Source organism: Anas acuta, chromosome 4 (assembly GCF_963932015.1).
Source record: "Anas acuta chromosome 4, bAnaAcu1.1, whole genome shotgun sequence".
NCBI lineage: Eukaryota > Metazoa > Chordata > Aves > Anseriformes > Anatidae > Anas > Anas acuta.
In genome coordinates, this window is record NC_088982.1 from 16,423,715 (window position 1) to 16,448,565 (window position 24,851).

The window sequence follows — 24,851 nt, forward strand, 5'->3', positions numbered from 1 at the left end:
CCAAGGGAGATCTTCAGCAATCAATATTCACTGTAGATATCCTGGAACAATAGGAAGGACGCTGGTGGTGATCCAGGGAAAAGGCTTTGACAGGAACAAACACACCCTGGGAGTAAGCATCTGGCTATCTGGCTGCAGGCAGAACTTCAGATTTTATGGCAATAAGAGTCTCTCTGAGAAAGTGCTCAAGAGTAACAGGATCCATTTGGTAATGCAAATCCTTATTGCCAACAGGCTTGCCTGGTAATGACAGTTTCAAAATCCAAGGATTTGCTAAGGCAATGCAGCCTGAAGCCCAGAAAGTAGGAGAACAACAGAGAGGGTAAAGACAGGACAACATAAAAGCAAGGCTTCTACTACCCCCAAAAAAGTGGCATAAGCAGGGACAGATCTCCAGCAGCATCCCACAGCTGAGCCTGCAAGCACGTTTCTAACAAGTTTCTTCAAATCACTCAGACCAAGCCTTAGAAGAACATCCAAGAAGAATACATATCATGTAACAAATAGAAGTTAGCATTGGAGTACCACTTTCAAACACACCACTTGGCAGGTCTGAAGCTAGAGAGTTATTACACAGTTGGGAAAGAGACCAGTAGTATGCATGCAGGTTATATTGAAGTGTTTTATATACTCTACATCAAATTCACTTCTATATTCCGTTAGTCTTGTTTATCACAGAATCAAAGAACTGTAGGGGTTGGAAGGGACCTCAAAAGATCGTTGGGTCCAACCCCCCCAGTTTATTGTCATTTAACCATCTTTTGGTAAAAACAAACTATGTTTTTTTCCTTACTCTTCCGTTCTACACTAGAACACATTAATACTAAATCTCAGTGAAGGGCCTCACAAAAACTTAGGCAAACTCCAGTATCCGCAATTGATGCAAGGTATATGGAGGTGTTACAGCCACTTGTAACAGGGACCCAGGAAGCCACATAGCTAGCTACTCCACTGTAGCCACCAAGGAGGAGAGAGGAAGGGGGAAAGGAGAAAGGGAAGGAATGTCAGGGAAGGAAACCCCTATAATCCAAAATCTGGCCACAGAAATGACCTTGCAACATGTCACCTAGAAAAAACATCTGCTTATAGGCGTTCTGCTCTCTACCATTCCTCTCCCCACACCTGATCTACTGTAGCTTTTTCCAGTTTAGAAAAGTATAAGCACATACTGATAAAAAGCCTTCAAAGTAAATATTCCTAAATACATTCACTTTTGATACTTTTCCCCACTCACTGTTTTACCCATATCGCTGGATACATAACAGAAGCAGTACACAAACAGTCCTTACTTAGAAAAAATTAAATGGAAGAGAGATGTTTAACAGTCTCGCTTCACCAATTCACATTTACTGCTTTATCTTTTCAGCACCAAAGTGAAAAATGTCTATTAGAATCTATTAGAAGAGACCACAGAATCATAGAACAGCTTAGGTTGGAAGGGACCTCACAGACCACCTAATTCCAACCCCCTGCTATTGGCAAAGGCATCTCCCACCAGACCAGGTTGCTCAAAGCCCCATCCAGCCTGGCCTTGAATGCCTCCAGGGATGGGACATCCACAGCTTCTCTGGGCAACCTGTGCCAGGGCCTCACCACCCTCTGAGTGAGAACTTCCCCCTAGCATCCAGTTTAAATTTCTCCTGTTTTAGTTTTAAACCACTCTGCCTTGCCCTGTCACTGTCTGCCCATGCAGAAAGTCACTCTCCATCTTCCTTTTAAGTCCCATTTAAGTACTGAGAGGACACAGTGAGGTTTCCCTAAAGCCTTCTCCAGAAGGAACAGCTCCAGTTCCCTCAGCCTTTCTTCACAGGAGAGGTGCTTCAGCCCAACGATCATTTTTGTGGCCCTCCTCTGGGCCCACTCTAACAGATTCATATCCTTTTCTTGTGCTGGGGGCCCTAGTACAGAAGCCTCTGAAGGCACCACAGGATCTCACATTTCTCTAAAACGCACTTTTGTTAAACTACAGCTCTGTTCGCTTCATTGTAGATGTTGTAATCCTCCCAGATTTCATGCATAAATGTGGGTAGTTAGGGTCTGGCAGCTGGAAGATGTGGCGCTGTATGGAAAGGTGGAGCCCCTCCCTTGATGGACAGTAGCGCGTGGTCTGCGATGTAAGCAAGTGGAAGTGATGCTATGGGCCTTGGGTATATAACCCCATGTGACTCGACAATAAACGCCATTTGCCATCCACCACATTGGTGTCTGTGAGCCGATGGACCGAGCGGCCTGGGGTTGGTCGCCGTGCCGTTCCTGAACCAGGTCGCCACTGCCCCCTGAAGGCAACAAGTGGTGCCGAAACCCGGGAAAACTCCTGGATTTGGGTGAACGGCGGCCGGAGCGGCGGGACCAGCCCAGCAGGGAGGACGCTCCCGGACCAACAAGGAAGATGGAAACCCTTGTGAAGGTCATATCAAAATTGCGGAAGCTATGGGGTGGCTCAGCTGAGGAAGCCAGGGGTGCCGGTGGGGAACCAGAGCCTGAGGAAGTCTGGGAGAGACCACGGCCATGTGCACCCCAGTACGGTGCCGAACTAGAAGACGAAGAGTCGGGTGAAGAAGCCTCCGGCGGGAACGGGGATGAAGTGCTAGGTTTGACTAACACGTGGAAATGGGAGAAAGAGAACGGTTGCAGGGACAACCGGGGAGGAGGTAGAAACGTGAGAGAGGGGCAGTGAGCCGATCGGAATGGCCATCCGAAAAAATGCTCTAGTGGTGCAAACACCTCGCTGAGAAGGCAGCGGGGCGAGCCACGAGGCAGAGAGCGGCCCGCACGCAGGGGTGGGGGGCGGGGCCCAAACTCGACAGGAGGGTACCAGGACTCGGAGGTGAGCAGTCAGCTGAGCTCCGACTCCGGATCAGACACTGATTCACATTCGGAGGAGGAAATGGGGACAGATAGCAAAAACATCCCCAACCGAAATAAAGCTGCACTGCGAGGCAGAGAAATTCCTCTCACAGATTGGAGGAAAATTAAGATTGCGTGCGCCGTCTGGGCTCTATCGGCCATGTTAGCGTTCCCAGTCTGGGTGAAAGATGGGGGGCAGAGGGTTCACTCACCAATAAACCCTAAGGATGTGCAAGCGATTGTTAAAGCCATTGTGGATAAAGAGCTTCATTCTGCAATGGTCTTCACCCTCATAGATGGTGTTTTTGGGGGAGAAGATATGCTCCCGTTTGATATAAAACAAACTTGTTTGTTTTGTGAGCCGATGGACCGAGTGGCCTGGGATTGGTCGCCGTGCCGTTCCTGAACCAGGTCGCCACTGCCCCCTGAAGGCAACAGTCTAAAAATTATTAGTATCATTGAATGGTTTGGGTTGGGATGGACCTCAAAGACCATTCAGTCCCACCCGCCCCAGCCATGGGCAGGGACACCTCCCAATCAGATCAGGTTGCTCAAAGCCCCATCCAACCTGGTCTTGAACACTGCCAGGAATGGGGCATCCACAGCTTCTCTGGGCAACATGTGCCAGTGCCTCACAGTAAAGAATTTTTTCCTTATATCTAAACCTACCCTCTTCTAGTATCCCATTAATTTCCATCTTCCTCCACCCTGTGCCTTACAACACTAGGAATCACATCTGAATTACAGTGGTTCAAGCTGGTTTACTACAGTCCATATCACTTCTGTTACTTACCATTCACCACTCTTCTGGTTTTAAGAAACACCTCCATTAAATAACATGCTTCTAACAAGGAAGACTTGCATACACTTTTTTTTTTTGAGTTTTTACTTGATATTATAATAATATGAAATGTAAAGTTAAAGCAGAAAAATGCACATGCTAAGCAGCATACAGATCAACAACATTAATCATAGAATTAATGCTGCTTTTAAAACCAAAACTAACATTAAAATAGTTTCAGGACTGCTGATTTTAATTGTTAAAGAACTGTAAAAATTAAAAGAGTCTTCAAAATGTAATTAGGAAATTCAAACAATAGGATTATATTTAATGAGCTTATGCACAAGCACAATGCCACCAGACAGCATTAAAATGAAACTTTTTTGGTTTTCTGTAATAGTAGTGTTATTTCACCTACTGGCTTAAGTGACTTGATTACAACTAAGTTTAATTCCTACTTCTGAATTTGAGCCTGCGAACATTATTATCTGGTCTTCATGTAAGTTATCTTCCCACCCTGAAGTCATAGATCACAACCTGTATTTTGAAGAGGTGTTTCCCTAATCTATGAAGACTGTTACACAAACCATATGAGGCGTTTCAGAAACTAAAAATCACACTGGGAATAAATTATGGCCAAGTAAGGATCAAAAGACAGGCCCTGCACACCCCAGACTGTCATAACCAATAACTAACCTCCTTAACTGATAGCCTCCTTTTGCTCCCATATGCTTTTATTTCAGTATTTATTTTATTTCATTGCCTTTCATGGCAAGGCAATATGCACAGTGAGCAAAAACTTTCACCAGTCAATACTGATGTTCTGCTTATGAAAATAACTGAGGCTTGTCACTTATATATACTTGTCCCCATTCTATACAGCTTCACAACTGTGTAATTTAGTTTGGCTCAGTACAGGAATGCACCTGAAGGAAGTTTTGTAGTTTGCATTAGTCAGCTATCTTGGATTCAACCAAGTCATACCACAGACAGAATCCAGTTTCTTTAGTCCTGTCAGGAATTAGATTTATTTTCAATTGCTTTAAAAAAAAAAAAAGTAACCTATGCAGAAAGAACACTAAGTTTCTCAGTCTCTGAATGACTAACTTCTGCTTCTCTTCTTTTCAAGTCATTTCTTCAATACTTACTTTAAGTTACAGGTGCAAGAGTGGGGAAAAAAGTATTTGTTTTGGCTTACTTAAAGAAAGGCAGATTACTCCTTTGACAGGTTATCCCTGAATGGGGATGAATGGGTCTAAGAGCTCATGTTTACTCATCTTTTAATTTCTAATCATGTAAGTTACAGCTTTCTGAAGTGTATGCCCCCATTTCACAGGTGCTACTTGCACTCCGTGTGCCACTGTATTTGACAATGCACTAGGTCACTGGTTCCTCTGAAAGATTGTTATCTACATATAAGTTTTGCCTTTTTGTCTCCAAATAAAGAAAGTCTCCTGTTTCTAAGTAGCCGGAAAAACAATTAATTGCATCAAAAATGAAACCCTTTAAGAACATATGTTCATTAATCATCACCAAGTTCCTTTGGTTTGTCAGACCACTCTTGACTGATTTAGAAGGCATTTTATGATATTTTTGTACCACTAATTCAAATTTCTGAAAAGCATTAAATAGTTCTCTCAGTCCCCTGCTCTATTACACCTGGTTATCTTTAGCCCATTCTGATACAAGCAGCAACTCCCTCATAACTTGATAAAAGGAGAATATTCTGCAGACAAGAGTTACTTTTATAAGAATAAAGAGCAAGGTGTTCAGCAGAGTAACTTAAATTTGACCTTCACATCTCTCGGTTTCTTCTGCCACCCCCTTCTTTCCACGGGTAGGGGCTGCCCCCCCCCCGAGCTATAGATGGATTCATAAATCTACTCTTTACATACAGGTATTATTCTCAAATACTTTTTTTTTTTTTTAAAAAAAAGCTACTATAACAAGAACTTGGAAAGGATCTACTGTGTTATGAAACCATTGAGGCACTGAGTTAAAGTAAATAAAATATTTCTGCCATTTATACAAGTCATAAGAAAAAAAATCATACACAACTAGATTGTTTGGTAAAATACCCGAGGTCTAGATCATGACAAGTGAAGCAAAAATAAAATTTCATTTGAGTGTTACTCCTCCTATCCCACTCCCTATTCCCCCCTCCACCCCAATCTACAATGTCACTACAGGGTATCTACTCAGTAAGACTTGACAAAATGCTGGCCAGATTCTCAGGTGAAAAATAGCCCCGTTTTCTTCCTGGAACATTTTTCTTGGAACATAATTAAGGACGGATTTCAAATGGGGGTGGTAGGATTGGGATGAGGCTGCTCTACACTATTATGCCCAGTTTGAACCCAGTTTTTGCTTATAGCACTAAAAAAAAAAAAGTAAGATAGTTCTAAAACATTTAAACTTAATACATTCATTTTCTTTACTGTATTGATTCAGATCCCTGAGCAAACAGGAACCAACATACCAGAGATTCCAGCGTGAAAGGGAGGAAATCCTCTATTTAGACTCCAATACGAATTCAGCACCATAGCTAAGAAAGATATTTGTCTAATGCAAACCTTTACCCCAAAAAAATTAATCTGGTTGAGGGCACTGCTGCTGCCAGAGAAAGAGAGACTGGGTGACCACAGATTGCATACACTTGTCTGTGAGACATGCAATGAAACTTACAGAAGAGCCTCAGTTCTAACAGGCTACTTTGCAGTTAGGATAAAAAAAATCATGCTTTTGAGTCTTAACATTGTGCTTCCTCCAGGGGATGCACAGCGATGGCACGGTTTCCAAGAAGGACATGTACATCAAAAGAGCTAGTTAACCCACTGAGCAGCTCAGCAGAAGGCAGAGAGGGAGTAACGTGCAGTGCTAGAGGCTGACACTGGCTATACCTCAGGAGCAAAACAAAGAGAGGAAGTGTTCCCCACCCCCTCCCCAGTTGTTCAACAATTTTAAAGAAAAGGGTGGCAGCCAACAGAGCAAAAATAAATCAGATTTGTAGGTTAAGCCAAGACCAAGACTAGCATTAAGGTTGATATCTATTTTTCAGGTACTTACAAATCACAGTAAGAGAAATGAGATGAGGTTCAGTAAATAAGGAAGTATCTCTGCATTCTTTATGTCAATAAGAATGTGCCCTTGTAGACCCCTAAAAAGGAGAGCCCATGACACCTTTTACTGCAGCTTCTAGACATTGCTACTTTAGCGACTGTCAAAACTAGATTTAATCTCTAAAGTAGCAGCAAGATACTTTGAGAGTTTTGTGTTATTTGTAATCTGAAGTCTTTTCCTTAAGCATTTCAGAAGTAACTGAGCTAGTATTGGGGTAGAGGGAAGGAAAATTGCTTTTTAAGTGACAGTTACTAGAATTTTACTTACTATAAAAAACTCTAATTTCTTGGAAAAATGGTGTAATCCTAGCTGTCATGCAGGAACATTTAGATCTAGAATTGGTCTGAATCTCACCAGACATCAAGACATCTCTACTTTACATACTTGCAAGTCAATGAAGGAAGCATGGCCCTCTGTTACTGCTTATAGTGACCAGCACTGAAGCAGGAGACACTCTGTCACGTAACAGGCAGAAATCCTTCCATGAACTGAGGCTTCATTTCTTGAAAAAGACATGGGTGACCAAGCCCAGGTAACTCAGTGCAAGATGCATCCACTACCTCCCAGAATAAAGGGACCAGAAACTGTCTGAATCATCTATTACCACTTCTTTCCCCATTTTCACCACTTTTTGGATCTTATTAAGCTAGCCAGCCCTGCAGCAGGACACGGAATTGAGACATCTTCAGCCTGTGGTCAAAGAGACCTTAAATACATTTCACATTGGCATTGGTTAAAAATTCTGCCAACAAAGCTTCTGCTTTTCTTTGTTCTAGTCCTAACTCTATGATAGTCTCAATACCAACTGCTATTACGAACTGTACAGCCAACTTCTGTTGGTTACAAGTTTATAACTTCCTTAGAGAAGGAAACTGTTAGAGAAAGGCTTCATTCCTACATGCATGTCTATTTAGATGCTCACTGAATCATCACAGAAAAGCAAAGTCCACAGCAGGTCTCTAACAACAAACAGGTTCCAGCACTGCTTTCCTACTGTGCAGCACCACATGCCTAACCAGCATCTGGATGGAAGTCTAGCAGTCAACTAATGAATGAGTTCGTCTGGCACACTTCCTGGATTAGCAGAATCAGAAATATGAAGCCTTCTGCTTGAAAGGGAGATCTTGGGGAAAGCTGTTGGAAAAATAAACTTATCAGAAAATGGTATTTCACTGAGCCAAAGAAGTATTTAATTCAAAACATCCCAAGCTTGATGAGTGTTTGAGAAATTGAAGCTGAGGGTTCTGCAACCACACCATGGCTCTGCTGCAAGAAAGACTTCACATCAAGACCTTGCAAGCCGTCAGAAAAGCTCCATGAAACTGATGCCCAACAGCAAGTTTAACTAGTAGACTTCACAGAAAGTCATCCCTAAGAAATCCAGAGTTTCTAATTCATGAGAATTTTCAGGTGGTTTCCTTTCGTCTACCATTTCTGCCTCAAGCAGACAACTTGTCTATTTGCTGCGTACTGTTTTGAAATTACATTGACATTTATTTCTTACCTGCTGAAGCTACAGAATGACAGTCATTCTGTATCTAGATATCAAACTATCACACAGCAAACACATTATCAACTCTATAGATATCAATCCTACATTCTTTAAAGTTTATTTCCAAGCATGTTACTAACATACAAACCCCAAAGCCAATATATTAAAAAAATATTTTTATAATCTTGGATATACCTTTAAAATATAAGTAAATTTTATATGTTTGTCATAAGATTACTTTTCTACATTTTTATGATAATGATGCCATGTATTTCCACCTTTAGTCTTATAAAGATCTGGTTAAAAGAAAAAACCACAGGCACCATTTTCATATCCAAAGAAAATTTGGCTTGGCAAATTAGAGTTTCAAATTGCCAACGTGTCAACTAGGTCAACCAGAATTGAGCACTGATCTATGTAAAAACTTCACCTGAAGTTAAAAAAAAGGTATTAACCATGACTCTTCTCTCTATAAAATTTTATAGAGTTCAAAGTTAAAACTGAAAGTGCTTTACTCACATGCTTCACTTAGGCTAGAATATCTAAGCTCAATTCAGCTGATTTCAGATCTTGTCTTAAACATGCCCAAAGCTAACAAGAATAGATACCATTACTGAAAGTAAGTTGAGATACATTGCCTATTTACATGTCAGGGACAACCAACCTGCAATCTACACCCTGAATGTAGTCACTTCTGCTGAACCTGTACGATACAACTAAAAAGAACACGTGCATGCACACAAGTTTCTCATCAGCTAACATTTAGTAAGAGCTAAATTTCCTCAATTCCCACTGGAGACTGAAAAAGCAGAAATAAGGAAATGAAGACCACAAATACAAGTTTTAGCTTCACATTAGGCGCTCTCAGTGAAAAGATGACAGATAAGAGAACAGAAAAAAGTGAATTGGTCTCATCTTAGCTTTTAGAATTAGAGATGCTTCAGAGACTAATTGGGGTGCTTTATTCTTGCTTTTTAAATTTAAAAAGCAACCAGTACACATCTATACAAATTTGATTAACTTCCTCCCAAGGATTACATGGCACAAGACAAAGCACCAAATGGTAAGATTTTAAGTTTTGGATTCAGACTTACCTCTGGTATGGAACAGAAATCACACAGTGCCTAAATGTACTTGCTCTGAGAATTCATTGGGAATTAGCAAAGTCTGTAATGATCTTTTAATTAGCTCCTACATTCTATAAAACTCATGTTATTAACGTCTGACTGAGTGGTGGCAAGGAGAGAAAGGAAACAGACTAATTTCAAGTACATAGTGGCAGGACTCTGAATACTTTAATCATGGGGAGAACGATGAGCTCTTACACAAAGTGCATGGGTTTAAGCACAGTGTACCATCCCACCTTAGAAACACTCCACTCCTCCTGTGTTCCAGCATTGGCTCCTCCTTAGCAGAATCACTCTATTTCTAGACAGACATTGATTTTCAGTTGTGAATTCAATAGTTTACTTTAAAATCTGAAGTGATATTTTTTCCCCTTTTCTATAGTATAAAATGAGAAGTTACATACCTATTTCGCTCTTTAAGCAGATAATGCATTTGATGCAGAAGCATTAAGCAAAACAGATACTAATTTTTCTTCTGGAAGACCAGGAACGAGAAGAAAATCAGAAAAAGCTGACTCACCACCAGGTTTCACTACTACTTTGACAATGTAGTATGTTTCTTTGACCCAAGACAGTCATCTTATTGCTTCCAACAAGTTTCTAGTAACACAAAAATGGGAAACTTCAGTACTTCAAGCTGATCTTTACTTAGGATTTTTCCCGTTAATTAAACAATTTAGGAAGACAACAGCAACCACTTATGAAGGCCAACTTGAACTGCAAGGTCAATACAGGAATAGGATTTTTTTTTTTTTTATTATTTAAAGAAAGCCTATTTCTAGCAAGAGGGAGAAGTACTGTAGGAACCAGATAAATCTCAGTTCCAGCATTCTGGAAAACATCACATGAAGTTACTTCTCCAGTACCAAACTTCTTAGTCTCACAGGTCGAAGTCACTCATATTCCACGCAAAGAAGTCTTTTACTTATCTGTAAGGTCAAGAATGAAGGAGAAAATGCCAGAGGACCATTATAGATGTGCTACTGACAAAGCTGCCTAGTAACTAGTCTGTAATTGTTCTACATGCCACATAATCCAGTCAGTCGGTTGTCAAAGGACAGGTGGAGAAGTAGTGTCACAGAACAAAAGGACAGTCAACTCTTCAAATACACCATCCAAATCACCACCAACTGGTTACTCTTGCCAACAGCAGTAGAAGAGGCTACTCTGGTTCTTGGGTTTGTGATGCTGTGGTGGGCGAATGAAGCTGACAACGTGACAGAAGATCTGCAACCTGTTGTTCCTTCATAGGAAATCAATAAGAAGTTCTTGAAAAAAACAAAAAAACAACAAGTAGCTGTTCTACTGCCTTTAAGGAACACAGTTAATATCAGTTTCCTCCAAAAAGAAAAGTAATTTGATCCCTCTGAAGAGGGATTCTGAGAAGATGCCAAGATCTCTTTAGACAATATGAATGGGACAAACGACTACTTCTCACTTCAAGCACCAGCCCCCAAAATGCTACGATAGGCAGAAACCTGAAAGAAAGTAAAACTGGGTTTGGGTCATTCCTCTTTAAAACCACTGGGTAAGTATTTTTAAGGTCACCAGTTAAGAGGCACAGTCAGCAAACAAGACCGCAAGTTTCAGTAACCAAAATCATCACGCTGTGGAAGCTTTTTCCCCACATGGTGTCAGTGCAGGAAGCTGCTGACAAAGCTGTCCTGTACCTAGCTCCTAGTTGTTCTGTATGCCACGTTATTAGGTCAGTCGGTCAGCAAAGGGCAGGTGGAGAAGCTGTGTCATACAGAACAAAGGACAGTCAACAAGAAGGCCCCACACAATGGTGGGGGCATCTCACAGCTTTTTCTCCCACAGTGTCAGTGCAGAAGGCATTGAGCAGTTAAATGAGAAGCTCGTGATGCTTGAATTTTTAATTCACTCCCTAGAGGTTTGTGGGACAAAGATCTCTTGCTGGAGATGATGGCCGTGATTCAGGCATGACGTACAGCATATAAATCATTTAGTGTTAGGGCGGATAGGGATCAGCATTGAGGAAAAATTTTGTCAAGGCTGAGGAAATAATCATGAAACACACAAAATAGACATGGTACTAACAAGAAAGGAGAAACTTAACAACAAGTAGTGCTGAAGAAGCCTGGAGATAGGGTATTAGATTTCATCGAGGGTAAGTTTTAGCAGATGACTTGCTAAACACAGTTTATCAATGACCACAAGAAACATACCTGAAGCTCTGACTGTGCCAGAACAGAAGATGATGGTGGCCTCAAACACAAGCATGACATTTCATCACATACTGATGGTATGAAGTGTAGGAACATACACACCTGAGGATGACTGAAGAACCCATTAAAGGCTGAATAGTAGAAATTTGAAGGCTCTGTCTTCCCAACAGATTACAACACAACTGTAAGCTGTTAAGTGGACAGTTCCCCAAGTTCAGGCATCAATAGAAGAAGGTCTCACAAGACCTTCATCAGTACAACTTTGAAACAAAGCTTCTCTGATCTCTTCCTTAGAGCAAAATTCTCTGAACACCACACCAGCAGACCTCTAAACTCCAAAGCCATTATGACTACATAAAACGAAACACAGCTTTTAAAAAATGGTAGAACTCCAAAGTGAAAAGGTGACATGCTAGAAGTGAGTTTATAAACTGTATTTCCAATAGCCATTGTACTGCATCACTGCCAAGCTTGTTTTCCATCAATCAAGTACTACCAATGAGTCCTGTACTGCCTGATCTACAGAAGTTTTCATTTCTAACCCCTCAGACTAAGAAGCTAACTCTTCTTTCTCTCCATCCTCTTGTAATAATGTTACAGACTCTTTTGAACAGGAACACAAAAACAAAAGCTTTTAAAAAAAGCTTCCCAAGGAACAGATACAGAAATTCTTGCAAAGAAAACTAGCTGGTTAAAAGACAGAAATGAACAGTTAGTTTTCCCAGCAGAAGGACACAAGAGAGTCCCAGGGCTGCCAGTGATAATCTCTTCCACCCAAAGAGATTATCTAATAGACTTACAGTTCCCTACATGGCAGTCTAGTATTAGCAGGGGGAGGCAGAGGTCAGTGAATATCAGGGGAACTTCAAAATACTGAGGTGTCAAGGTGGTGAAATGGAAGAAGATAACCAAAAGCATGTAAGCACTAAGCTGAATGGTGAAGAAAGTAAATCCTCACATTAGACAGCAACAGGCACTGAACTGAGTCGTCACTCAGGTTTTAATCCTGGGGTTCAAGCACACAGTCCTGTGAACAAATAAGCTTGGTAAATGGCAAGCAATATACCATGAATTTATGAAGTTCTTAGAGGAATATCTTCTGCATTGTTCCGTGGTCTGTCACCATAAACTGACACAATCTTGGCTACTGCATGTACTTCTAGTTCCACATTGTAAGATACAAGCAGAAAGTGTAAGAAAGGAGGGAAGAATGATCAAATTTAATACACAGCTTCTCTACAAGGCACACAACTCTTCAACTCGGAGGACAGAAGAGATTGCCAAGTGAAGATACGTCTGATCTTCAGAAAAAAACAGAACTGGAAGAACCCCAGAACTATTCAAATAGGAAACACCTGTTATCACTTGCCTTTTTACATATATATTTTAAATAATGGTTTCATATGGTGCTTCCACTTCTTGTTTTAGGACAAGCAAATGAGTCACATAAAATACAGAATCCATAACCAGATGACAGAGATCCACTGAAGTTTTATGTTGCTTCAAAAAAAAACAAACAAACAAAACAACACACAGCCACACACCCACTCACTCAAAGTCAACAAGCAGGATCATCTTGTAGGGCAGTTATCAGAACAAAGAAAACTTTCTCTAAAGGATCGAGATGAGTCGTTGAAGGATGAGAGGTATTTTTGAAATATAATTATGTATTCGTATTTTTCCCCTAGTGGTCCACCACTGGCTGCAGACAATAGGTGCTGCACTAGACAAGTTTGCTCTGGTTTAGTGGAGCTGTTCTTATCCAATGATGCAGAGACGCTACTACCACCCCCACGGAGCACAACCCTGACTATACTTTGTTTGAATGGGTTCTAAGGAGTCCTTCCAAGCAGTTTTTCAAACTGCAACAGGAGGAACAGAAAGACTGCTCAAGGAGATCACCAGAGCAGAGAGCTCATTATAGCCCCTACGCTGCAACTGGGACTGAGTAAACTCTGGACAATATCAGCTATTAGTCTACATTAGCATGTATATTTGTAGCTGTATTCCCCCCCAACTTGTCTGAACAACAACAAAAATCAAATCCACTACGATGACTTGGGTCGTTTGTACTCATTGTCCACTAATACTCTGTTTTTACCATGTTAAATAAGTGAGAATATCTGAATAAGAATGCAAAATGGGAGGAGGAAACAACAAAAGCAACCTGACAACATTACCACAGTGCATATACAGTGCGAGTAAGTTTAGGCTAGAAATTAGGACACTTCTGGCCAGAATGGATTTGGAATCCATTTCCAAAAACAAACAAAAAAAGAGAACACTGAAGTCCCTTCACATGGGTACTGATAAATATGCAGAACCCTCAGATAATAAGACTTCTTGACCTGGCAAGAATGCCAGAGCCTGACATTTCCTGGATAAGGTGATATGAAGAAGCATATACTCCTTTTTCCTCAAGTACCACACAATGCATTATATAACAGCAATATCTGAGGGAAGAATTCTGAAGGAAGTTGACGAAACATTTAGAGAAGACTGATGTCTCTTGGACTGAAGGACTGAAAGTATTATTTATTTGGTGTGCAAGTTTTTGATGTAATGCAAATAAACTATGAAGAAACATACATAAAAAAAATCAAAAGCTAAGAGAATATTTTTGTGGAGACAGTTGTCAAAATTGCTTTAAAGTCAAAGAGAATAGATAAAGGTTTAGAAGTAAACAATCTAGTAATTTTTATTAAGTCAAGGATGGGAAGCTACTGCTCATGGAAGTTGAGGGATGAACAGATAGGGTGGTCCAGGAACAAGAAGATTGAAGGGACATGAATCAGACCCAAAAGGACGTCCACAGTCTGTGTCACTCAGCTGGTAGCATAGCAAACTTTTAAGACTGAATGTGGCACAGCTGGCACTACGTACAGAGTAGGTTAAGGTAGCAGTGGATCTTGAGTAGATCTCGTTTTTCTTTCCCCCACTAGATGACCTGCATCCAATCTACAGGTCACAAATGGACAGCTTCTTTCTATACGGCAGCAATATTTGTTCATCATTAAAGATACCTAGCAGTTTTGCACCAGTAGTAACCTGGCATAAAATTGTGTAGTTTTAAGAATTAAACAATTTTTTAATATGATCCACAAAGATTTTTGGTATGAGTTATGAAAAGCAGCAGCATATTCAACACTTCTCTGACCTATCAGTGGCTAAGCAAACTAGAAAGCTAGCTTTTAAAGCAGTGGAATTATGACAGTGGTGACTAGTCTTCATATATAAGATTTTAACTAGCCTTTAACTAAGTTTGAAGTGAAGACTTGCAAAGGGAGGAAGATTATATTTAATTTTCAGATTATAAATATTTTTAAGAGCAATCTGTAGTATTTCAGAGTAAGACAGCAAAGCAGTTGATATTTCTACTGAAAAGCCCTTTAAACATGAGCGATTGATCTCAAGTCAGCTAGGATGTTCCATATTTAAAAAGCAGGACATTACAAAATTATACAGAACTTGAAAGCTGAGGGACATAATTAAAAGAGGTTACAAGTTCAGTCATCTTCTATTTACCACCAGACCTTGAAAAAAAATTTAAAATTCACATCTAATGACATTTACCCCGTCATCCCTACAATATAACACATGGTGCTATTTAGATGCAAGTCTACATGGATGTTGAGAACCAAAGACAACCAAAAATAACAGTTTAGACTCCAAAAAATTTGGAAAGAATGAAGGATTCATCTCAAAAGGGGTTAATCCAGCTTCAAGATATTACACAGGAACCAGGTCTGTGCCAGAAGTGGACACAAAGATGCTGATGGTGTGCTACATGGGTCTTTGATCTGAGAATTCACATGCAGCTGACCACATCCAATAAAAAGGGATTCAACTTCTATATCTGGATGCATTTCTGCAGATTCAGAATCCCCTGCTCTTTGTAATGCATCATCTACTCCCTTACAGTCTCAAATAGATGAGCCAGTACATCCATCTTCCCTACTCTCTCCTCTCTTCTTCCTGGCTTTTCTATGCCTTTAGCAGATGGAAGGATAAAGTGGTAGATTAGCAGTGACAAAGAGATAGATCACATAATAGCTTTACACCCTCAAACAAGCTTCTCAGTACCTTCCAGAATATATGGTAGTTAAATTTATAATGCCATCCTACTTTTCAGGAGTTTGATACCAGAAATATGAATCTCACATTCATATCTCTATCAATATTCCAACCTATCAAAGTTTCCTATGTACATAGAAGAAGTTCAAGAATAACATGAAAGACAAGGTCCTAACGAGGACAAAGAAGTTAGTGAAGTCTATAAAGCTCTGGCTGACCTCTACACTGTACATAAACATACTGAACTCTAAAGGTTAGAATAACAACCTTGTTCGAAGCCCTAATACTTGAGTCATATTCAAGAAGAAGGGATCCATTGTAACTATCTATTCAAAACACCCATATAATAGAGCTGAGAAATAAAAAAGGCAGGGGCGGATAAGGGGAAGAGGTACTCATTTTTCCCATTGTGGCTGTAGGCAGTACAAGCCCTGGCTACTTGCCAGGAGCTGGAACACAGCTAGCTTCTCATCAGAACAAACTAATCCGATGAATTGATCAGCAAGACAAACTCCTATTTCCTGCCTTTACAGTGCTTACTGCCACAGTAAGACTGTTCAGAAGACTCAACAGAAAATTTACCAAGAGGAACAACCACCACAGAGCCCCCTCAGAACCACTTAAAACAGAAGGGTAGTTGGCTACTAGATCAGAGCAGTTCCACCACAAAGGAGAACAAGCACAAATACGTTATTGTTAGCAGTACTGTAACCTTGCTTTTGTCAACAATCGTTTTGATTGGGATGCTGTTCAGCCAACTCTGTCTCTAGCTCATTTGGAACAAAAAATTCATTGCTAGAAGTTACTTAAAATCAGAAGCCACTCTGATTCACTCTCTAGTGAAGCCACTTACACTTGACTGAGAAGGAAAAACAGCAGGTACGTAGTAAACTTGACTAGGAAACCGAGCCAAGCTAAACTAGATTTGACCTTTCCTTCCCTTTTCCTTCTGCTGCCACATTTCTCCTCTTGTTTGTTAGGTTAGCTTTTTTTGTAAGACTAGTTTTACCATCGAGTTTGTTGGGTAATTTTAATGAATGAATCCTCATACTGGTCTACACAAACCATGACAAAAGATACGAGTGCAGAAAAAAAAAATTGTGGTATGCAACAACACAAAAACAAGTTACCAACTTCAGAGGTCTGTACAGTTACTGAATGCCAGTTCAAAGAAAAAAAACAGATTGAATTGCAATGACAACACATCTCTCAATTTTTTTGGTTTACAGAAGTTACAGCTTAAGCTGTTAGTGCCTACAATGCAGAAAGACCAGCAGAGTTCAAATTTCTCAGCTCACTATCAATCACACAAAAATAAACAGCTACCATATAAGAACATACAATAAGAAAGTTCAAGCTATGCCTAAAACCATAGACAAAGATCACAGCAGTTCCTGGAACACTTAAAACTTGAACTGCTTCCATATACTAATATCTAGGCACAAGGAGCACAAAAACAATCACAGGTTTTATGCACGCTACCGAAGACATGTGTATTTACTTGTATGCTCCAGAACACATTTCTGTTCTGAGGGCAAATAATTCCAGCAGAGCATTGCTTGCATCCCACGTGGTCTGTGCAGCAGGTACTGTTTTGCCTGTCACAAAGGCATGCTCTGTACCACCTTACAGCTGCAGGTTCACAGCAGATCAGCAGACTACTCAGGCATCTGCCACTAAATATACACAACACCGCTGCATCTTCCCCCCAACTTTTTAAACTAAGTCCCTGGATGTCATCACCCTACCTTCTGTATTGTTTTCCTACATGAATATTACCCTCAGGAATCCCATATAAGACATCCCTTCAAAAACACATAATGACAACAATAGGCCATGACATCTTGAGAGGAGCTGATGAGTTGGACAAGGCTTGTGAAAAAACATGGAAAAGAAGCTGTTTTAACACAGCTTATTGAAGCACGTTTTCCAAAACAAGCAAAGCAAGCCCCACGTGTCTTCTCATATTTCAATCTAAAGACAGCTCATGTGATATGCTGCAGAAACCTCCAATGATATATATCCATGCACTGGGTCTAAACATTTTCTTTTTTCCTTACCCTGCTTGTCACATCGCAGCTCAAAGCATGACAGAACCACAGGAAGACCCTACGCTGGTACTACAGCTCACACCTGACAATGACTTTATGGCCACAGTAAGCTTGCTTGCTGTTTAAGGAGCCCAGAGTGCCAAAGAAGCAGGTATCATTTTGAGATCGTTCCTGCACACAGCCTTGCCAGCGTAACACAGCATCAGTGCTGGCAGATACCGGCTGCCTGCAGCACTAGCAGACAGACAAGAACATAACAGATGTACAGTGAAATAGCTGGTTCTGCCACTGTGGCAGCTACAGGAAGTCACCTACAACTGTGGTGGCATTACAAAACAAACAGCAAAACCCTGTGACATTGTGCAGAGGACCTACAGCCATGGGGAAGGTGGGGACACTCCTGTGTATTATTGCGGGGATAAGGACAGGAAGCAGTTAATGCAGGAGGGCTCCAACAGTGGGGATAATACCAAGTACAGAAGCTACAAGTCTTTGGTTTGGGGGGAATTCCACTTGAGAACTAACTTGTTCAAAAAAGAACAAGCTGGTGCAGAAATCGAAATATTTAAAAAAGCAACTTTCAACCTTTAGTCATCAAAATGAAGAGAATTAGATTTACTGATGTACCCTAGTTTAGAAAGCAAAAAGTCTGAAACAAGTGACACTGAAAGCAAAGGAGATGGCATGATTTGATTTCACAGGCATACCAAAGAGTACATTTTCATTTTGATCAACTTTCAGCTTTCATAAGAAAGCAATTCCAAGGCTATTTCCTGTCAAATGTATGCCCCCGAGCTGTACCAAAGGATCAGGAGAACTTCTATCCTTCTCCTAAGTAATGACGCACTTATTTTTTAAGAATTGGTTATTATTAAAATCTTTAATTTCCATACTGAAAGATCATTCCCACTCTTTCATATTTTCACAATACAGTGCAAGGCCCTAGAAAGAAAACTTTGACTTCCATGACTGAAGTTACCTGGCATTTTCCATTAAAAAGTCTCTGCTTAACACAGACGATACCACTGTAATATAAAGAAAAGCACCAGCTCATGCTGTAGCTTCTTCATGCAATTCCTAGGCCTCTCCTCTGTGCCCATGCCATGAAAGTTATGTGGGCTCAACATACTTGCCAACACTTTGCCTGTAAAGGCAAAACACTCTGCCAAGTAATGTTGATCTGTGGGGTCGGTGACTGTTTCAGAGAACTGCATAAATCCTGTTTCTTAAAGCTGACTGCAGTCTCACATTAAACTTATATAGCTTCACATCAAAGCCTCTTAACCCAGTGGAATGCATATAACCACTTCACACTGCAAAGTTTTAATCAGATAACTTAAAATTCAGGTGTGGTGCCCTTCTGATACACACCTATATATATATATTTTTTTTTTTTTCCAATTTACACCACCATGGAATTCATTTGTTGTATAAGTTAGGTACTTCAACTCCAAACTTTCAGACAGTTTTACATAAACACAGAATTTGGAATTAAGGTATCTTGTTTATTAGCTATATAACAAAGATCATGCCTAGGACAAAACACCTGTAAGCAGGGCTCTGAACAGAATTTGTTGGCATGTCCTGTGCACGATGCACAAACAGCTACAGAGTCACGAGCTGCAGATGGCTTCTGAGAGCCTCCAGGTTTCAGCTTGGAGTCACGTAAGAGCTAGGTGCTCTGGAGCAAGGCACATCCAGAAGGAGAAGCCTAGGCATCTTAGGAATGTTAGTGCTTAATGTAACATACACAAAGCCTACCATCTGAACAGCTATTTCATACGGCATACCTATTTGGAATTTACGTGACTATATTCCACGCAATTATAACATGAAGGATTTTTTCAGGTACCTTCAAATACATTTTGATCTCAACTAACAGATATCAGTGAAATTTAATCACTGTTTTTCTCCAAGTCTTTAAGTGCTTGAACATTTTGACCTGGGACTTAAAGTAATATTCCACGAGTCACTAATTAACACAATAGCCTGGCAAGAAACAAGCTTTTAATTCTTAAACCCATGTAAACATTCAAGTCTGCAACGAGGTTTTGACAGATGAACAAAAACCCATTCAGCAATCAAACCCTTCGAGCAGAGGTCCCTAACCGTTACTGACCCTCAAGCAAACAGTACACTTCAGACAACCGAGTTATTTTCATCGTGCTGCTGTGGATACGAACAATCTGTTGACTATTAGCCTCAAGCTGGGCAATCAGTGTCTTGGAAGGATTACCTCTGGCTCGGTTTACCATTTCCATAAAGCATGTGGGTGAGGCATCCCTCACATATAAAGGATTTCAAGGTGCTTAAGCAACACCATAGCACAGAAATGTGTCAGATTTAGCATCAATGTAGCAAACAATGTAAAAAATCAAAAAGTTGTTCATCCAAACGGCTGGCAGATGACATGTTGAAGGAATCTCTGCTTTCCTGCGTCACTCTTTTAACACACTACTTGACAAACTACAGTCCACAATGTCACATCACCTTTCAACAATTTTGGTAATAAAAAATGTTAAGGGTAGAAAGACGTGAGATGTGGGTGTTTTTAGGATTGATGTTGAACTACCTCAAGCACTGGTGGGCTACTACTTCGCTACATCATTTTCACCACTTTGCTACACAGGTATGACTCTTGAAAAAGGTGGAGGAAAAAAACAAAAAGCTATACCAAATATCAATCATATTCACCACTTCCCCCTCCCTCTTGTTGCTGTTTCAGCCATGAATTGAGCAATTGTTTAGACATTCCAGTTAACACTAGCTTTGGTAAGACTCTTCTGATCTTTAGGAATACTTTGCTGAGGGAGAATAATTAACCATTTCTACTTTGAAAGTTAATTAGCACCAATACAGGGGGTTACTTTGCAGAAGTTAATGCTGCAGGATTTCAAAGCATTCAAAATAAAAGCAGTTAAGTGTACTCTACCTCCATTACACTGACTACCTACCCACTTCCTTACCACTGTGTTTACACTTTCTCTCAGATAAGGGCTACTCAACAGGCATGCCAAGTAACAGTTCTTAACAGAGATAGCTCTTGACTAACTATTAAACCATAACCCATGCCCCTCCTCCTCAGCAGGAGCTAATCATAATGTGGGGCTCTTTCTATTAATTAATTTTTGCACATGAGTATATGAAGAAATTATATCCTAAAAAAACATTTCAAGTGGAATGAGAGCACAAAGCGATAACACAGCGGAGTCTGTGTAAAGTGTAAGTAATTATTTTCTGGTTTTACACATAACGAATCTCAGTGAAAGAGCAACCGCAAAGCAACTTGGAAGAAGTTTCTCAAACACAACAGATCTGCCCAGCAGAGGTCCCAGTCTACAGTGACATTTTATCTTACAGAGAGTTCATTGCATTTCTTCGCAGTCCTCGTCCGTGCTGGTCATGTGCCACTGTGTTCCTTGAATGCATCTGATAGCACCCTGCTACAGCTCAAAGTCCCTTCAGTTATCAACTATCACGCAGGCTTTTAGGAGCCCAGTTTAGATTTAAAAAGGAAATGCCATCAAGCAAGATGTAACCAGAGGAGCGGATGCTTCATATATAATTCGTGCGAGGTATCGGCCCGTCAGCTCTAGCAGTGCACCGCGATGTCTGTGCCAGCGAACGAGCGCTTTTTATGTATTCTAATTAAACTTCATCCTTTCCACAGAAGTGGGAGAGGAGTATAGGAGTATGTGGAAACGCGTTTTGTTTTCTAAGGAGCGTTATGTTAAATGGGAAAGGTTACAGAAGTGCACTACGTACAGGTGCAGTAGTACACACACAGGTGTTTGACAGCACACACGACGGAGCCACCAGGCTCCCCAAAACACGCAGCAGCAGCACCGGGACAGGGTCACCCCTCGGTCACCCCCTTCCAGGGCTCTGCCCGCCGGCCCTTTGGGACCGAGGCTTTTTGGGGCCGGAGCAGGGCGAGCTCCGTCGAGACAAGCGAGCGGCCCCGGGCACGTGGGCGCCTCAAAACAGAAGGAAAAAAAAACACAAAAACAATAAAAGGGGGGGGGTAGGAGGGAAGAGAGCACAGGCACAAAAGCCCGGGGCCGAAGCGAGGAGCGGGCGGCGCAGCGCGCACCGGGGCAGGCGCCGGGCGCGGCCCCGCAGGTACCCGGGAGCGCGCCCCCGCCCCGCCCCGCCCGGGAACGGCGCCAGGGCCCCGCGCGCCCCCGCGGGAGGGGGGCGTCACGTGACCCGAGGGGGGAACCTCGCGGCCGGGGCAGCCCCGGGGTGGGGGGGGAGTGAGGGAGAACTGCCGTCGCCATGACAACTTCCCGGGGGGAGGGAAAACTTCAAATCCCAACCGTCAGTGCAGGAGCGGCTGGCTCTTAAAGGCGCACACACACCACCCCCGCCGCTCCCCCCCCCCCCCTCCCCGCTCAGACACCCGCGATGGAAGAAGGGGCGGAGGTGGGGGGGCGGCGGGGAGCCGAGACAAAAGGAGCCGGAGCCGGGGAAGGGGGCGAAGGCAGGGCCCGGGCGGCCCTCAGCCGAGCCGCGGCGCCCACCCCGCGCTGCCCGTTGGCGGCTCAGGAGACCTCGGCTCGCCCCACAACCGCCCCTCACCGCCGCTGCCAGCCGGAGGGGGAGGCTCGGGCTGGGGCTGGGGCTGCCGTGCCCGCTCCCCGCCGCCGAGTCCCCCCGAGCTTTCAGCGCCCCGCTCCCCGCCCGCAGCCCCCTCCCGGCGCTTACCCACACAGTGCATGAGCCGGTGCCGCCAGGAGTCGAGTTCGCGGCGGACTCCCCTGCGCTCCGCCGTGCAGCGGGGGCTCCGGCACTGCGAGGAGGAGGCGGCGGCGGCGGCAGGAGGAGCGGGAGCCGCGGCGGCCATTCTGTCTGTTCCCTTTTCCATCTGCCTCTGACCTCACGCCCGCTCATTTACATACGAGCGCGCGCTCCCCCCCCCCTCCTTCAAACCTCAGCGAGCGCGTGCCCGCGCCCAACCGCCCCCCCCCCCCCCCACCTCCTCCTCCCCCCTTAGCATCCGGGGCGGGGAGCGCGCGCGCGCGCCGCCTGGCGGGGTGATTGACACGTGTCCACCCCCTCCTCCCTTCCCGCCTTCCGGGCTCCTCACCGCCCCCCCCCCCCCCTTCCTCCGCTCCCTCTCCCCGCTCCGGGTCGGTAACCGGGCCGCCAACCGGCCCCCCCTCCCCGCTTCCCATCGATGTCCCCCCCCCCTCCGGCCTACAAATCCCGAAGGGCAGCGCGCCACCTGCTGCAGCCCCGCGGGGGGAGGTGGTGCAGCAAAGCATGCCGGGAGTTGTAGTCCGCTGAGGGGAGCCGGGAGCGGGGGCAGCCGAACGCCCACCCCGGAGCCGTCCCCAGTGGGGGACGTGAGTGGCAGTAAGCGGCCAGCAGCAGCTCGGCAGCTTCCTCGCTTCCTCCTTCTCCACCTCAGATCTGCTGCGAGCGCCTCGTGTCTTTTTTTTGCCCTGAACTTCCAACAGTCACCGGCTTCGCCTCAGAAACAGCGAAACCCAAGGCAACTCTTGCAAGGCATGGTCAGAGCCCACACAGAGTAAACACAATCGTGTGAGGCTAGGATGCATCGGTTTCAAACTAATAATAAACTCTGAAGGAAAAACTATTAAAAATGTATATAGATATATTATTCTTCACAAGATGGGCTTAACAAATCTGTTTGTGCTTTTGCTACTCGCGCAAAACTTTGCAGGTATTTCCTTCTGAACTCGTTGAAGATGCTTTTCTGGGCAAGGGACGTGTTCAGGGATTGCCTGCAAATGAAGATCACCTTTGTTTCCACTGGAATGAACTGAGCTTTTGTAACAGATGACAGGTCACGGCTTTTATCCTTTTTAATTTTATTTTTTTCCCCAAAGAGGTTTTATAAAAATAAACTTGGTTATTTGTGTAAAGCAGCTAATAGAGCTTAATGAATTCAGCACACAGCAATTTTAAAAACTATTCATTTAATTGAACCCCGGAGGTTATCATAGTTTCATATGGACACAAATGTCCTTCATGTCCTTCATCTGAAGAGGTTTTTTTTTTTTTTTTTTTTTTTTTTTTTTTTTTTTTTTTTTTTTTTTTATGCCTATGTTTAAATAAAGAATTGACAAGACACCACCCCCACCTCCTTTTGTTCATTTATACAATTTTTGCTCTAGTTGCAAGTCCCATTCGAGAGACTTCTCCAGGCACTGCAGGAAAAAAGAACTAAACATGGCTGACCAAGCTGGAGGGCAAATTTCAGGGAGAGGGAGGGAAGGCAAAAGAATTTCAAACTGCCTCGACTTAGTATTCCTAGGCCTTCTGAAAATACTGCCTAGATGTCAGACATGCTAGGCACTAGGTATTGAACAGCTCCCTCCCTTTGAGATGCTTTATTCTTCCAAATCTAAAACTAAAGCAGGCAACCCAAGGATCTTGTTTAGTTGAACCCTCAGGGGTGTTGCTTTTAAATTAATTGTATTGGTTTTCCTTCTGTATCAAAATGACTTCCCAGCCAAGAGATTACTGCTTGCATGGACTTGGACTTCATTTTATAGAAGCGATTCCACTGTTGTGAACAAGGAAACTCCAAGACTGACTGAGGGCAGAGCCAGGGGCAGTGACGGCTAATTTTAACTTGGTTCATTTTAGCTGCCTATCCTAGCTAATTTTTCTGGGATCAGAGAGTCAGTTAACTTAGAAATGGCTCTGGAGGCAAAGTCCAGTACAATTTTGTTTAAAGCTATAAGAATTACTATTATGGTCTTTAGGCATGTTTCTTCTCTCATATATTAATTTGTGGGTAAAGACAAAATAAAATTGTCACAGGAGCTTATCTACAACCCTATCACAATCTGAAATGTTGAATTATTTTTTTTTTTAAATGCATATTGGGGAGATTGAACTGTCTTATTGATACATTGCAAAACTGTTCATCACCAAAACCTCTTTATAATTAATCCCCAAAGATGAAATTCACTCCTGTACAGACAGCTTTGCGTGGCTCTTTGTCACATAAGCACTGCTTTGTGGAAACTGGGAGTAAGGATGAAGTGTAATTAAAACAGTCTAACTTGAACAGACAAAGCCTTTGCAGATGGTATCTTGAAATGAGTATGTCCTGAAATGGTGAACCTCCCCCCTTACATGAACACAATTTGTAAATCTTGAAATTGTCAGTGTTTCTGGTAAAACAAAAAGTGTTAA

The 24,851-nt window shown here is 42.5% G+C and overlaps 1 protein-coding gene across 8 annotated transcripts in view; it reads right to left on the reverse strand.

Annotated features, from left to right (window-relative positions):
• The window catches only part of LCORL (ligand dependent nuclear receptor corepressor like), an 80,441-nt gene extending 57,781 nt beyond the window's left edge, over positions 1 to 22,660 (reverse strand). For 2 of the 8 annotated variants that reach the window (XM_068679992.1, XM_068679994.1), the window contains exon 1: positions 22,386 to 22,648. In XM_068679992.1, the coding sequence (XP_068536093.1) occupies positions 22,386 to 22,545 (160 nt within the window). In that variant the 5' untranslated portion in view covers positions 22,546 to 22,648. Of the gene's footprint in view, positions 1 to 22,385 lie in introns of all 8 variants that reach the window. The other 6 variants (XM_068679991.1, XM_068679990.1, XM_068679987.1 and 3 more) reach the window with 5 other exon arrangements.
• Between the last annotated feature and the right edge of the window lie 2,191 nt (positions 22,661 to 24,851).